The sequence below is a fragment of the Lepidothrix coronata genome, unplaced genomic scaffold, assembly GCF_001604755.1.
Source record: "Lepidothrix coronata isolate B3197 unplaced genomic scaffold, Lepidothrix_coronata-1.0 Scaffold383, whole genome shotgun sequence".
NCBI classification, from domain to species: Eukaryota; Metazoa; Chordata; class Aves; order Passeriformes; family Pipridae; genus Lepidothrix; species Lepidothrix coronata.
Genome location: NW_016690563.1, coordinates 66,952 through 81,331, shown reverse-complemented (window position 1 = coordinate 81,331; position 14,380 = coordinate 66,952). Strand labels below are relative to the sequence as shown.

Here is a 14,380-nt window from a genome sequence, read left to right as displayed (position 1 = left end):
TGGAAAATGAGGCACTACATCATACCAGACACTTCCAAAAGCTTTGCCATGGCAGGAAAGGACACACTGAGTTGTTTTCTTCCCAAAAGATTGTGCTCTTTCCGCATTTTTGATGCTGATACTTTATTGTTTCTCACTATCAATATACTAATTTCATTACATGAGAAAATACGGCGGATTAGTGGGATTTGGGGAGACCTCCAGGCCTTAGGATGCTGGCCCCATAACCTGCGAGGTGAATGCCCTTCCCCCCGCCCCTGCACGTGGCCCGACGACCCCGCAAGGAGCACACACAGACCACACAGGGAGGGACAAAGGAAAGAGGAAGTTTATTGTGGGGTTGGGGTTTATAAGGCTTTTAGGAGGGTCAAAAGGGGACCAATCACAAGGTCAGGGTCACACAGAAAAAACCATCAGGTAAAGGGTCAACAACCAATAGAAAGGGGTTAACAAGGGACCAATGAGAAACACCTCAGAACCCCTTCCCAGGACACTCTGTGTCAGACAATAGCTTCACAGGGGGTGTCGGGAAGAAGGAGACAGTGACACTGCAGAAAATACAAAAAGGCATTTTGAAAACATGTTTGAACCACAGTAAAAACTTCTGTCTCCATAATGTTTGAGCTGTTTTCCTCACCAATCCATCTGACAGGACTTTTTCTGTCCTGCATATGGCAAATCCATTGCCACAAGAAAAGGTGAATGAGTAGATGATGCTGTTAGTGCTGTCCTAAGCAGCTACGCTGCAGGTAAACCTCAGCTCAGCATGGGATCCCCAAGTGCAATTTGTAACACAGGTAACACATGAGAGGAGAGTAGTTTTCAAATTTCAAGGCAGAGGTTGAAATACGGGAATATTTTCAATAGCAGCTGCAAAGCTACAAAATGAGGGACATCCCTCTGCTTCTGCCTCAACTGTTCTGACAGGTTTTGCCAGGCTAACAATTGGGGAAAGAATTCCAAAGCAGATGGATAAATCCATGGCAATGGCAGGGTTTCCCCAAGGCTGTGTAGAGATGTGAGAGAGCAACTCTTTAGAGTGTGCACCTCACATTCATCCTTTCTTGAGATGTTTGGCTGAGCAAGGTCTAAGAAACTATCAGATTAAATTAAAAATACAATAACCCAAACAATCTACCCTAGCAGAGCTGGGGAGAGGTTCTGAAGTTGGTGATAGCACCGTTCTGAGGTGTCTTCTGCACGCAGTAAACTGGTTGGCTGCCATGGAAGCTGAATGTGTGCTGCCCTTGGCAGGATCGGGCACCCCTGGAGCAGCAGCAGCTCTGTGGGGATTCATTACGTGGCTGCAACTGCCCCACGTTGCTCCTCAGGCCGGGTCTGAATGAACTTGGTGATGCTGGCCAGGAGTGACCCGCTCCGTGTCCCTGGGATAACCCAGGAGTGACTCTGCTTATGTGAAGTTATCGCTGCTTTGCATGAAAACCCAAAGGCAGAACTTGTCTCCTGTTGTACTTTTTTGGCTTCTGCCACGTAGCAGCACATGGCCTCTTTTGCCTTTCCAGGGGTTAATCGTTTATTAGAAAGCACCTCAGCCTTCTGCAAGAAAGGAAGGTTGCTCATGTATTTCCATTTTGCTTTCTTGCTGCTGCAGGCAATGTTGGTTAACAAAGGAGCTATTGATGCTCCCTTCAAGCTCATCCCTCCAACCACAGCCCATGGCTCCTGCTTCACCTTTCTGCCCCAGCAGGGCATCATTCCACCCAATGGGCTCCAGCCCATCCAGATCTCCTTCAGTTCTAGCACCCTGGGGGAGTTCGAGGAAGAATTCCATTTCAACGTGATGGAATCCCCTAAGCCTGTGTCCTTGACTGTCAGGTGAGGAGGGCTCTGGGAGCTTGGTGGGCACGTCTGTAGCTGTCTCTGGGTAATCATCTCTCACCTGCCTCATTTGGTGGTGGAGCAGAGAAAAAAGGTGTTGCCCGAGGTCTTAGTCTTGGCTCTGATGTTGGCATCCCCTCAGTGTGGGGATGCCTTCTGCCCAGTGCAGGTACCCAGGAGCTGGAGTGACTCCTTCCTGCAGGGACCTCCCTCCGCCTTGGCCATGGCAGGCAGCGGGAAGGCATCAGCTTTGGGCAGTTGCTGGTCTCGGATGTCCCCTCTGAGCGCCCATCAAGGCCCCCAGGGCTTTGGAGATGGGCCAGCCTGGGTGATTCTGCAGCCAGAAGAAGTGGTTCTAAAATCCTCTGTTAATGATCTGTGCCGAAGGGGCAGCAGCAGCCTCCCATCATCCCTTGTGCCCGTGCACAGGCACAGGCTGTGCTCCCGAGTCCTGTGCAGGGAGTGCTCTGGGACCTCCTTTCCACAGCAGGAAGGGACTGGGGTGGGAGATGGGGAGCTCTGCAGCAGCAGGGACTGTCACAAGGACTTGGGCATCCTCCCATGGGCTGGTGCCATTGCAAAAGATAATCCTCGCCCAGCCAAGGGGAGAAGGGGTGATGAAGGAGAGGCAAAGCTCCCTTCTCAGCACAACAGCAGCATGAAGGCTTGTCCCAGCTAGTCTGAACCACGGGCTGGTGGGGTAATGTGGTGGAGGCAGGAAAGCTGATGCTGGGAGCTCTGGAGCTTTGGAGGTGGCTGTGTCTGGGCCGCTGTTGGGAGGCACTAAATCAAGGTAGTAAAGAAACAAAAGGAATCTGCAGTCCATTTTACCAAGAACATAAGGGAAATGGATAAAACATAACAAAAAGGTTATTACTTTGCAAGAGAAAAATAGTGAGTCGGTCTTTCTCCTAAGGCAAGGGCACAGAGCCATCTCTGGGTGTGTGTACAGGGTCCTCCATGGGGCCAGTAGCACCTCGGGGGCATGCCCTGCCTACTGTGGTGCCCTAAGCCCCATCAGCAGCTGTTGGCTCCCTCCTGTGCCCACAGACGCCGTGCTGAGCACAGGGTGCGGGGCTGGTTTGACACCCACGGGGCTCTGACACCAGCTTTGACCCACCTGAGCCGGAAGGACGGCCAAAGGCTTTGCAGTTCCCTTTAACCAAGCCGTTGCCTCCACTGTCCTCGTCCTCACAGGGGCCATGTCACCGGACTGAGCCTGCATTTCAGCACAGGTGGCCTCGACTTCAATGACGTCTCCTTTGGTGAGTGTTCCCTGGGCTTGGACACAGCAGGAGGGATCTGTGCCTTGCCAAAACGGAGCACTTGAACAGAAGAGCATCTGTCACTTGTGCCCTTCCATGGCAGCCTGCAGGGTGTTAACTCCAGGGCTGCTGGTGGCATTTTGCCATCGTGAGATCCGAAAGGACCAAAGGAATAGAAAGTCATTATTTTCTGGTGTCCCTCGTAGCCTCTTCTGCTCCAATCTCCCAGTCCTTGCCAGCAGAACGACCGTAAAAGTCCTCGTCCCAGGAGGGCCCGGGGATGGGACTGCAGGAGAAGGAAGCTTAAGCCATGTACCTTTAGTGTGGGATGCTAATTAGTGGTGTGAGGGCACCTCGTTATCCCTGAGCAGGTCAGATGCCCCAGCAATAGCTCTGCCTCAGGCACCTGTGTCCTCAGAGCCGTGGGTTTCTTCTTCTTCCCCAGCAGAAACCCAGCTCTGCTGACAGAGCTTTTGGCTGAACATCCAGAGCATCACCATTGGAATGCCGGTTCTGGTTCTCCATCTCAGGCTCACAAAAGGCTTTCTACTGAGATGATCTACAGTTTAAATGTGAAATCAGTCGTGGATTGACTGAAGGGCCATTATCATTCTGCACCCAGGATGCCTCTGTGTTTTCATGCAGTTCATGGACTTTTCAAGAAAACTCATTACCTTTCCTGAGCTGCTTCCTCCCCTCTCTGTATCACTCCTGAGCCCCTTCTTAGTTTTCTTTTGAATAAATGAAACAACAGAAAAGGCAGCGGGCACAAATATGGTTCTCTTATAGGAGATTCATCCTGTTTACTCTGATTTCATTCCTAAGACCTCCTCAGCTGAAGGCAGCTGTTGTATCTTTGCTTCTTTTAACCGTGCTGCTGACTGTTGTCTGCATCTGGTGACCTTGATCTCATTCCAGACTGGGACACCTGTGTTTGTCCTTTTTGTGCCCCTCCCGCCTCCCTGCTGGAGTCACTGCTGGAGCTGGGCAGTGGTCACTGTTGATGGGCACGGAGAAGCTCCCTGCTGTGCCTGCAGTTGGTTTTCCTCCCCATCTGGGTTCAAATGGCGCTTGGTAAGCAGGCCCTGGGAGATGTCTCCTCCCCACAGAGCTGGCCAGCCAAGTCACATGTCCACTGCAGAGCAGGCCGTGGGCTGGTGTACTGGCTCTGCAGGACATCCCCACCAGGTGTGGCTGTATCCCTGGCTTTCCATTACGGGAAGCAAGTCTCAGAGCTAAAGTGGTGTCAACTCTTGTGGGAAGCAATCCCAGCCAGTGTGCAGTGTGTCTGTGATGTCCTCATTTGCAAAGGTGAGACATGGTTCCTAATCACTGATCTCAGAGCAAGCCTCAGGTTTGCCTCTAGTGAAGTGGGCTGTGAGTTGTACGTGCTCAGTCTGGTTGCCTCAAGCCAGGAGATACCTTAAGGATCCTGCCTAAAGAAACTGCATTGGGGTGCTTTGCATCATGTTCCAGTTCCCTGTTCCATCCTCCCTTTCTCTTGCTGTAGCTTTTCCTCAATGACAACTCAGTGCTTTTATATCTTGAAAATGGTGAGAGTGTTGGCAGTGTTAACAGGGAATTTTATGGTTTGAATTTTCAGAGTAAATGGTCACTCTGGATGCACACTCATCAGTGTGTGGAAATAATTGATGATGCTGGTTTGGAGCAGTTAGAGAGATAGAAACTTGTGGTGTTCAGCAGGGCTAAGAGTGGGCATTTCCAAGGCAGCAACCTGGGATCAGTGTCCAAGTGATGATTAATTGCTTGCTGAGCTGCTCAATTAGCTGTACAGTTTCATCCTACCAGGATATTCACACCAGAAATCACAAAGTGCTTGGTGCCTACATGGTCATTTGTGTCATTTTCCTAGGCTTTCCTCAGACCTTGTCGTGCCACCTGATCAACACCTCCGTGGTGCCCATCACCTTCCACCTTCGCATTCCTGAGGACGGCCAGGGACAGCCCAGCCTTAGGAGCTTTGATCAAGCGAAAGACAACGCTCACCCATCCTGGGAAAAAGGCACACTGACTCAATGTCACGAGAAGCCAGTGGAATTCACCATAACACCCAGCACAGGGACCATCCCTTCCCAGGGATCCCGGGAGATCAGGGTAGGGGAGGAGTCAGTAGGTGGGGCTGAAGCCTCACTGGGCTGTGGGAGGGCTTTAGTACTGCCGGCTCTCAGCTTCTGCAAGGGAGGGATCTGCAGTGGTGTCGGAGCTGGGTTACGTGGAATGTTCCTGAAGGAGCACCATTTTGTCTCCAAAACCATAAGCTTAGATCACATGGTCAACAGAAGCCATTCGTGTGTTGGTTTTGAGTGTGACTTCTTTGACTGAGAACAGGCAGAGGAAGGATGAGGACAGAAGGTGGCTGTTAGAGAGATGCCACTGTATAAAGTAGTTTGCTTTTCTTCCCGGTCTCATTTCTCCTCTCCTGGGGAGCAGAATGAGTTGTGGTCACTGCAGGGATCCTCAGTAAGGAAAGAAAAGACTCAGCAGCCATCAACTGCCCGGCATCTGCAGGAGCACACCTTGCCCTCAGCTTCCTGCTGAAAAGCTGAACTCATTCTGTCCAAGTCAACACATTTCCTTTGCGTTTATGTTATTGTAGTCAAATGAAAAATGGGCCCCTAATTTGAAGACAGCAGTAAGTAGAGCTTTAGTCTCATTATACATGATTATGTATAATGCTTTAATTTAGCCACCTCTGCCCTGACAGCTGCAAGGTGTGTTTAACAAATTCAGTATTGCCAGAAGGCTTGTGTTACTCCCAGAGACTGTGCTCTAGGCATGGGCCAGCAGAAGAATTAAGGCAAAATCCTCCCTTCCCTTACTGCGAAACAAGAACCGGAGAAGACCACACGTGGGTAATGAGCTTTTGGGAGAAGGGAAGTATTTGCTGCTCTTCTCTTCCACCAGGTCACGCTGTGTTCCAATGATGTGGGACGATACGACTGTGATATGGTGGTGGACGTGGATGGTTTTGGCAAGGAGGTGTTGGCTCTGTGCCTCAAAGCCAGGTACCAGTGCTCTCCTTGCAGCTGCTCGTCCTTCCCTGTGCACCCACCACCAGCACAGTGCCTTGCTTGGGGTTTGCTGGCTGCAGCTCCAGGAGAAGGCTTGCTTAATAAGCTGGTTCTGCCCAGCTAGGTAGGAGAAGAGCAGTGCTTGGAAAGCAGCCCGTGGTGAGAAGCACCCCTGCTCACAGCCAGGCATGGCCCTGGGCCTTTTTCTCTGGGGAACAGGAATGACATTATTTATTGGCCTGGCTTTTGCTGCTTGAGGTGTAAAAAATTCCCAAGCTCCTCCTGTCCTTCTTCCTGCAAGAGGTGGGCTTGTGCTGGGTTCCAACCACATTGCAGCATTGATTTGGGACACAGTGAGCAGCCTGCTGAGAGCTGGGGTCTGGCTCAGTTAACGAGGGCACATGGCAGTGGGAAAGGGGCTCACGGTAGGAGTGGGAGGGGAAAGTAGTCCTTGATGTGGCAGGTGGGCTCAGGTTTCCCTGCTTCCCTCTGGCTCTTCTGAGCATTAACTTTCTCAGTTCTCAGACTTAACGCAGATGTTGTTGCTGCAGCCAGATTCCCTCCTGTGGTGCTGCCCTGGGTGTCAGTTTAATGACAAGAGGGATGCAGTTCCCTGGTGCCATTCCCTCTCCCAGGCAGAGCCGTCCAGTCAGTGCCTGGGCTGCAGTTTTGTAACACCAGTGCCAACGGGGACAGACCTGGGACCCGTGAGGTGCAGCAGCAAGGGAGCTGTAGGAACTGGGAGGATGATCACCCACTCCCTAGGGCAGGTGGTGGCTCACACCCTCAGCACTAGGCAAACGGCTGAGTTTTCTGACAGGGCAACAGCACCCTGGAAGAGAAGGGAGTTGTTTTTCCTTGAGCCTTGGCGAGCACTGACCCTCAATGGGAAGGCTCCTCCAGAGCTCATGGCTCACTGGGCCTGTTGGGGGAGTCCTTGCAAGCCTCCTTGGGCAAAGGAGGGGCTGAGGCAGCTGTGGGACAAGGCCCGTGCTCTGCCCAGGCACTTGGCAGCCTCTGCAGTGCTGAGTCTCAGGGTTTGCTCCTCCTTGACAAGACGTGTTTGAGTGGAAAGATGTGACAAGTGATTTATCTCTGTAGAGGTATTAAACGTCTGTTGGACAGTGAAAAATGTCTTATGCTCCATTCCATGCTCTGCGGGGTAAATGCTCTCCATTCTCTCAGTATCTCTCATTCCCTCGGGGTCATCTCTTTGCCCAGATGTGTCGTTCCTGAGCTGCGTTTGCTCACCTCCACCCTCGACTGTGGACCGTGCTCTGCAAAGGTCCCTTGCCAGAAGACGCTGACCCTTGTGAACCCGAGCCCCCTTCCAGGATGCTACAGAGTTCTCCCTCAGGTTTGGCATCTCATTCACCTCCTCCTCTCAAATACTACTGAGGGGTTTATTATGGACAAATGGGGTTTGGAGAAGACCTTGCTGCTTTCTATTCAGACTTAAAGATGTGCTGAGAACAGGATTCTACCTGAATGTAAACTATAGAAAGCAGTTAAATAGGAACCTACCTGAATATCAACTTCAGGAATCATTTTAACCTCTTCAGGAAGCAGTTTATAGTCTAGTGTTTGGGGTATTTTCTTGTGAGAGATCTTAGAAGGTTGTGAAAAGCTGTTGCAAGGAGGCTGCCAGCACAGGAGTGGGTGTCTGTGGATGCAGCAGCTGTTGGACCCCCTGAGGATACTAAGCCCCAACAATTCTTGCATCGTTTTTTGTGCCTTTCAGCTTTTTCCTGGGGATTTTTAAAAAACGTGTGTGAGTTGCCATTGTGGTAGATGTTAAGGAGTTTAAAGGTGCCTCTGAAGTTGCACTTGATTCTGTCCCTCTAGAGACACCAAGAGGCCGCTGCTCTGTGGTACTCCAGCCCCAAGCCGTGTGGGATTATCCAGGGTCACAATGTGGTGGAGATCCCCATTACAGTTGAAGTCCAGGCGGTGGGTGCTCATTCCATCCCGGTGGATATTGCCGTGTTCGGGAAGGAGAGATCCCCACTGGTGAGTGCGAGGGGAGACGTGTGCCTTTGTGCAGCTCATCCTGGGGGGGGTGGAGTGCACAGGGATTCTTCCAGGGAAAGCAGGGACTCGTCATATATGGCTGGTGTGGACAAGGACAGAATGCATTGGTGGCATAAACAGTTTATGCTGCAAAAAGAGGAAGAGTGGAGTCCTCCTAGGGAGTAATCTCAGCACATAGTTCATCTAAGCTGAAATTGAGGATTATTTTATTTTATTAATCTTCCATTTAAAATGCTGGTAACTGTGGAAACATCTCTTTTAAAATGTCATCTCTCTGAACACAAAAGGAGGATTTCTGGGAACCTTCAGCTTTCTGTGTCAGAAAGGAAGGCTGATGTTTGAAAAGTGGTCGCAGGGAATTAAACTTATATTCAAGTAAATGGAAATGATGATGCCAAATCCCCTGGATGGCACCAAACATCTCAAGCCGGGCCATTGCCGTTGTGCATGTAAACCAGTCAGCAGGAAGGCCAGGCAGTGCAGGCTGTGCAGGGGAGCCTGACTTTTAACAAAAACGCTTGCTCATAACTATCAGGCTGCTTCCTTTAAAGAGCAGGGTTTCTCCCCACCAGAGTAACCAGCTGTTTAACTGTCAGACTGTTTTTAACTACAGATTTCTTGCAAAGCTTTTACCTTTGGGCCAACAGTTTACATTTTGAACATTTCCCGGACTTTAATCTTTTTTAATTGGGAGGGGAATATGTCAAATGTTTGCCTAAAAGGTCAGCATTTTAGCTGGAGCATCACATCTGTCCCTAGAGAAGTGACTTGAGTGCGACTGAGCTGTTTAAGCTTTCTTAACTTTCCCTGTTGTGTGGGTTTGTTTTTTTTAAATCTCTCTTACCTGCTCCCTGAAACAGCAAATGCATTTAATGTGTACTGGAAAGACACCGCTTGTCTATGCAAGTGTGAATAAGATAAACTTCGGCAAGATCCAAGTGATACAGGACACTTCCCAAACTCTCCAGCTGTGCAATCTGGGTCTCATCCCTGCAGCCTTCAGAGCAGAGATCGTAAGTGTCTGTGGGGCCGTTTTCCAGGGAAACTCCCTGGTCAGCAGCAGCCCAGGACTTGGATTTTATATGTAAGGTTTCTATATCACTCTGTGGGAGAGAGGAGACAAGAGATTCCATCCAAGGCAAGAGAAGCCTGGCTCTGCAGGTGGTTTTAGCTGGGACAACCTTCAGTGAAATAGTTTGCAGAGTTGTAGGGGCAGAAGCGAGTTTGGATTGTGGTTACAAGTTCTCCCTTTATTTTGTGGAAGGTATTTAGCAGTGCAAGTCACGTTTTTGGAGCTCTGAGATGAAGAGAAGCCTGTGGCCCTTTGCTCCTGAGAGGGCAAGGATTTCCCCATGGTTTCCTCATACCATCTACATTTGCTTTGTGCCAAACTGCTGTTAATGGTAGAGACCAGGGTGTGAGGTCTGTCCTCAAGCTCTGGGTGGGGAGAGGAGTTTCCCCCTCCTGGGTGTCAGAGCAGCCGGGCTGTTGCACACAGATACAGCTGTGGAGGTTGTGCACCCCTGGAGCCTGTGGCCTCCATAGCGTTCCAGAGTATCTGGAGAGCAGCTGCAGAGAAAGGCTCTTTAATTCGTGGAGGCTGCACAGGGCAGAAGGAGCTGGGGCTGCTCCCCTGGCAGGAGGAGCTGAGCTGGTGCAGCAGAACTGGTGCAGCCAGCAGGGCTGGGCTGGCTGGCATGTGCTCCCCACTGCAGAGGTGTCTGTGAGGGGCTTGGAAACAGGCTTGGGAGGAGGTTTGTTCTCCTCCATGCTGAGGAAGTTTGTTCTCCTCCATGCTGAGTGGGCTGGGCTGCTGGAGCTGGTTGAAAGCAGCCCCAACACGGTGGGCGTGGTTGTGTCTGTGGATAAAGCATTAGGCGGTGGGGGAGAGTCCAGGCTCAGCCTCCTGGGCCAAGGAGGAGGAGAGTGAGTTTTCCACTTGCTGCTTTCCCAGGTATCTGAGGAGTAAATGTAACCTCCAAGTGAGGGATTTCCAGGGCAGCTCTCTTCAACTCCATAATGAAATTCTGCTCTCCACCCCTGCAGAGAGCAAGCCACCTCAGATGGGTGGTGCTGGCATGTAAATGATAGTTTTTGCATGCTCACACCAGGCCGGGACCTGCCGAGCTGTTTCTGTACAGCTGTCCCAGTGGAAGGCCTTGCCTCCCTCCCCAGGGCAGCTTGCAGCTTTCTTACCCCATCCACAGAGGGAAGTCCATGAGAAAGCAGAGGACCAGAGTGCTTGGGAAGGCTGGGCCATGCCCACAGAGCAGTTTTCTTTCTGCTTCCTGTTTTCCTGCCCTGCTATAACCATTTAGAGCTGACTTTTCCAAAGCAGAGGGCTCCGGGGCACCTCTTTGCAGCTGATCAGTGGGAAGCCAGGGCTTTGGTCCTTCAGGGGCAAGGAGTTTGGTGCTGGGCTTTTGCTCAAGCGGTTTTGCAGTTAGTCTTCAGGCTCTCAGCAGTGTCCTCCAGCTGTGTGGCTGCTGTGGTGGGATTTGAGCAGTCGTGGCTTTCTGCAGCCTTGAGCCTTTGTGAAAACCCAGCTCTGTTGTGGGGAAGTTAGAAGAGAGAAAGTTGCTTCCCTTGGCATACACTCCGAGAAAAGATTGGAGGGGGAATAACCTTCTCCTGAGAAGGAGCATCCCTTGGGTTGGGCAAAACTTAAAAGTCTGTTAAAATGGATTAAAAGAGGGTAAAATACAGGTTGTATAAGCTCTGCTCTTGCCCAGACACAGTAGCTTAGATTTAGGGAAATGAAGGCTTTACAATTTTTATCCTCCTCTCTGTAGTCGTTCCTTTTCTCACACCCCACAAGTCACCAGGGTCCATGGTTTCCACCCTAAATGCATGTTTGGCTTGTCTTACAGGGTGGCAAATGCTGGAGTATTGAACCCAGGGAAGGAGTGGTCCCTGCCAAGGCTGAGGTTCCTGTGGTTGTCACGGCAAACCTGGGTGACACAGGGAGATTTGAGGACAGCATGAAGCTGTTCATTGAGAAAAGCCTTACCAGTGTCATCCCCATCCAGGCTGTGGGCATTGGCACCACAATTGCCATTGACAAACCGTTTGCTCCGGAGCTGAATTTGGAACCCCAGTTCAAGTAAGAGATCTCTTAACTCCTGCCTCTCCTCTTGGCTCAGCAAGGAGCAGTTATGCTGTAGGCTTTCAGGCTAAATCTTCTTCAGTGCTCCAGGCCCTGGCTGTTTCCTTGAAGCCAGAGCTTCCTTTAGAAACGTTGTTATGCTCAGGTTTCTTAAATTATTAGAGAGACGCCTCTGCCCGAATTAAGGGGCAAATGAGACCATATACCAAAGTCAGTAGTACGGATTTTTATTTAACAGTAAATGTGAGGTAGAGATAGAAAGAAATGGGAAAAAGAGAGAAAGGGGGAGAGAAAAAGAATGACAAAGACAGATTAAGTAGAGAAAATATCACCTCTGCATGGCTTCCATTGACATCCCATTGATTCTCTTCTTGTGGCCCTCTCGGAGGTGAAGTGTTCTCAAAGTGATGGTTTCAGTCTGGATCCATTAGGGGAAGCCCAGAATGGTGAGGGAAAAAGCCCACGGTGATGAAGGAAGTCCCTTGTGGTGAGGGAAGCTGTGGAAATACTACATTGTCAGTATAAACCGATTTCTCTTTGCAATGACGACATCAGAAAGGCATCAGACTTTATTTCTGGTCCATGTTAAGAGCGGGAAATGAGAACGGTCTCCAAGCTGTTAACATCTCAGATTGCTTGCTGAGAGCACTTGACTGCAGGGAAATAGCAGCTCCCATGACCTTTTCCATCTCTGCTTCTCCTCCAGCCTCGTTCCCTGCATTTTCCGGTTCAACGTGACAAACAAGGGGCAGCAGTTCCAGCGGCTGTACTGGGGCATAGAAGGTTTCAGCACCTTTCGACAGCGTCATCCTCTCCCTGCCCTCAGTGTCACCAAGGGCAGAAATGCTTCCCAGAGATCCACCCCTCCCGTATTTAAGCTGCGGCCACAGGGGATGTATCTGCAGCCAGGCGAGACTATGGAGCTGGTGCTGGAAGGCTTCTCCAGCACTGTCCAGGTGAGGTCCCTGCCAAGGGCCGAGCCTTCCCCATCAGGTCCCCTCCAGTGGGGCTTCTCCTGCAGCCCCTTGACATTTGCCTGGGAAAATGAGCGAGGGCCTTCAAGACAGTTTAAGGCTACAGGTTTCCATGGCAGCACTGGTGGCTTTCCTTGCTGGCCACCATCAGCTGCTAAGGCTTTTTTGTGATTCCATAGCTACCAAACCGCAATGCTGATCCCAAAATACGGGCTGAAGGAAGTATTGCTCCTTGGGGGCAAACAGTGTCACCTGCTGAGGCACAAAGGAAGGGCAGAGAAAATAGGTTACACTTAAAGCAGGAGCCCAAGCAGAAAGTGAATTAAACAAGTGTCAGGTGGTTTCTTTAGGGTAAGCAGGAGGCAAAAGAGAAGCCCTGTGAAGGGAGTGTCTCACAAGTGCCTTTTGTGGCTGTTGGGGTGCAGTGTTAGGGCCATTGGAGCGCAGAAGAAATAGGCTGCAGCATAGGAAGAAAAGGGGGCAGTGTCTGTAACTTTGTGGCCCGTGGGGGGTGAGGAGCCAATGCAGGGCATTTGCTGGACACCCTGCCAGCAGCACTGGTGACAAGTGACTCTTGCATGCAGGAAGTGGAGGAGAAGCTGGTGTGTGAGGCAGCCGTGGGACCAGAGATAACAAAGAAAGAGATAATCAAGACAAAGGTCACCTGCAAGTTCATTTCTCCCACGGTGCAAATATCATCCAGAACAATCACTTTCTGTGTGGAGAAGGTAAGTCTCTGGATTGCATCCTGGCATTTACTGCATGGCTCAGCGAGAGAGCTCATGGGGGGGGGGTGCTTGTGTTAACAGCCCTCTTTACCCTTCCTGAGGCACTTTGTAAAGTAAGTGAGGATGTTTTTAGAGATGAGACTGGTTTTTAACTTCCTCAAAGTAGAATTGCAGCTACGGCTGCACTGCTGAGGGGGACCATGACCACCTGGAGAGAAATGCCAGTTTCTGTGCTCACTGTCAAGGGAGGTTTTTGAGGATCCTCCAATGCACGGTGATGTCTGAACACCAGTGCTGTAGGGAAGCTGGGAAAACCAGAGATTCCTGTGAATTCCTCAGGCTGGTGAGGAAAAACCTGTCATCTGCTGTGTGTCTTTGCCTTCTCTGCTGTTGGTATGGATGCTCTATGGTATAGCTCTATTGTACAACTGTGTGCATTTCCCCAAGCCTCACCTGCTTCTAAGGAGCCACCCACATCCTCCAACTGCAGTGATTATGACACCGAGGCAAAGCAGGTGCCCTTTAGTCTCTGGATCCCAACTTCTGCATTATCATTCCCACAAGGTGTCTGGAAAGGATGTTGCATTATTTAGTTTCTGTGGTTTTGGGTCTCTCCTCAGGTTCCCAGGCTTCCATGGAAGCACTGAATTCTGGGAACAGGCAGTTTGAATGTAACGAGAAGCTTTTCAGCTCTCCCTGATGCCTGCCTGTGCTCTGCTTGATGCCACACTGATTTATGGAGTGCTCTGGCACTGCAGCTGTTTGATATCAATACATCCAGAACTAGTTTACCAAACTCTGTCTGGTTTCTCTGCACCATGCAAGAAGCCCACCACAATGCACAAACAAGAAGAAGGAGCTTAGGCTGATCATAGCTCTGAGGTTATAGACACCATGTGCCTGTAGCAGAGGCAGCAGGACACACATTGCAGAGGGACTGTTGAGGTTTCTGGCTGGCCACATGTTCATGGAATGTTCAAAGTTGACCTTGGGCTGCTGCAGGATCTCCACCATGGGCCAAATCCTGCTTGCTTTTCTCTTCTGGCTGGCATCACTGCTTCTAGGAGGCTGCTGGAGCCAATAAGGCTGTGAGAAATGACTGTATGTGAGGGAAGATCATCTTGTGCTGTTCTGCCCAAGAGAGGAGACAAACGTTCTGGGGTCACTTTCTGCCTTTGATCTTGTTCAAGCAGCTGCCTCCTCTCAGGGGCCTATTCCTTCCTCTGTACATGGGAGTGTTTCCTTGTCTGCCAGGGGAGGCTGTAATTTCCAAACATGAAAAGAATCAGCTCTAGAGAAAAATGTCCTGGAAGGTTTAGAATCAAAGAAGAAGAGTAAATAGAGATGTATGCACTTCTGAGGTTGAAAAATGTGAAATGCGTTGGAAGGGGAAGGAGGTCTGTGG

General features: G+C 50.5%; 1 protein-coding gene across 1 annotated transcript in view; it reads left to right on the top strand.

Annotated features, from left to right (window-relative positions):
- Positions 1 to 14,380, top strand: part of HYDIN (HYDIN, axonemal central pair apparatus protein) — a 55,601-nt gene that overhangs the window by 17,233 nt on the left and 23,988 nt on the right. Inside the window, exons 13-23 of the mRNA XM_017839188.1 lie at positions 1,613 to 1,836; positions 3,037 to 3,104; positions 4,978 to 5,219; positions 6,030 to 6,130; positions 7,358 to 7,493; positions 7,982 to 8,146; positions 9,028 to 9,180; positions 11,038 to 11,270; positions 11,980 to 12,229; positions 12,832 to 12,975; positions 13,423 to 13,539. Of these exons, the coding sequence (XP_017694677.1) occupies positions 1,613 to 1,836; positions 3,037 to 3,104; positions 4,978 to 5,219; positions 6,030 to 6,130; positions 7,358 to 7,493; positions 7,982 to 8,146; positions 9,028 to 9,180; positions 11,038 to 11,270; positions 11,980 to 12,229; positions 12,832 to 12,975; positions 13,423 to 13,539 (1,833 nt within the window). The remainder of the gene's footprint in view (positions 1 to 1,612; positions 1,837 to 3,036; positions 3,105 to 4,977; positions 5,220 to 6,029; positions 6,131 to 7,357; positions 7,494 to 7,981; positions 8,147 to 9,027; positions 9,181 to 11,037; positions 11,271 to 11,979; positions 12,230 to 12,831; positions 12,976 to 13,422; positions 13,540 to 14,380) is intronic.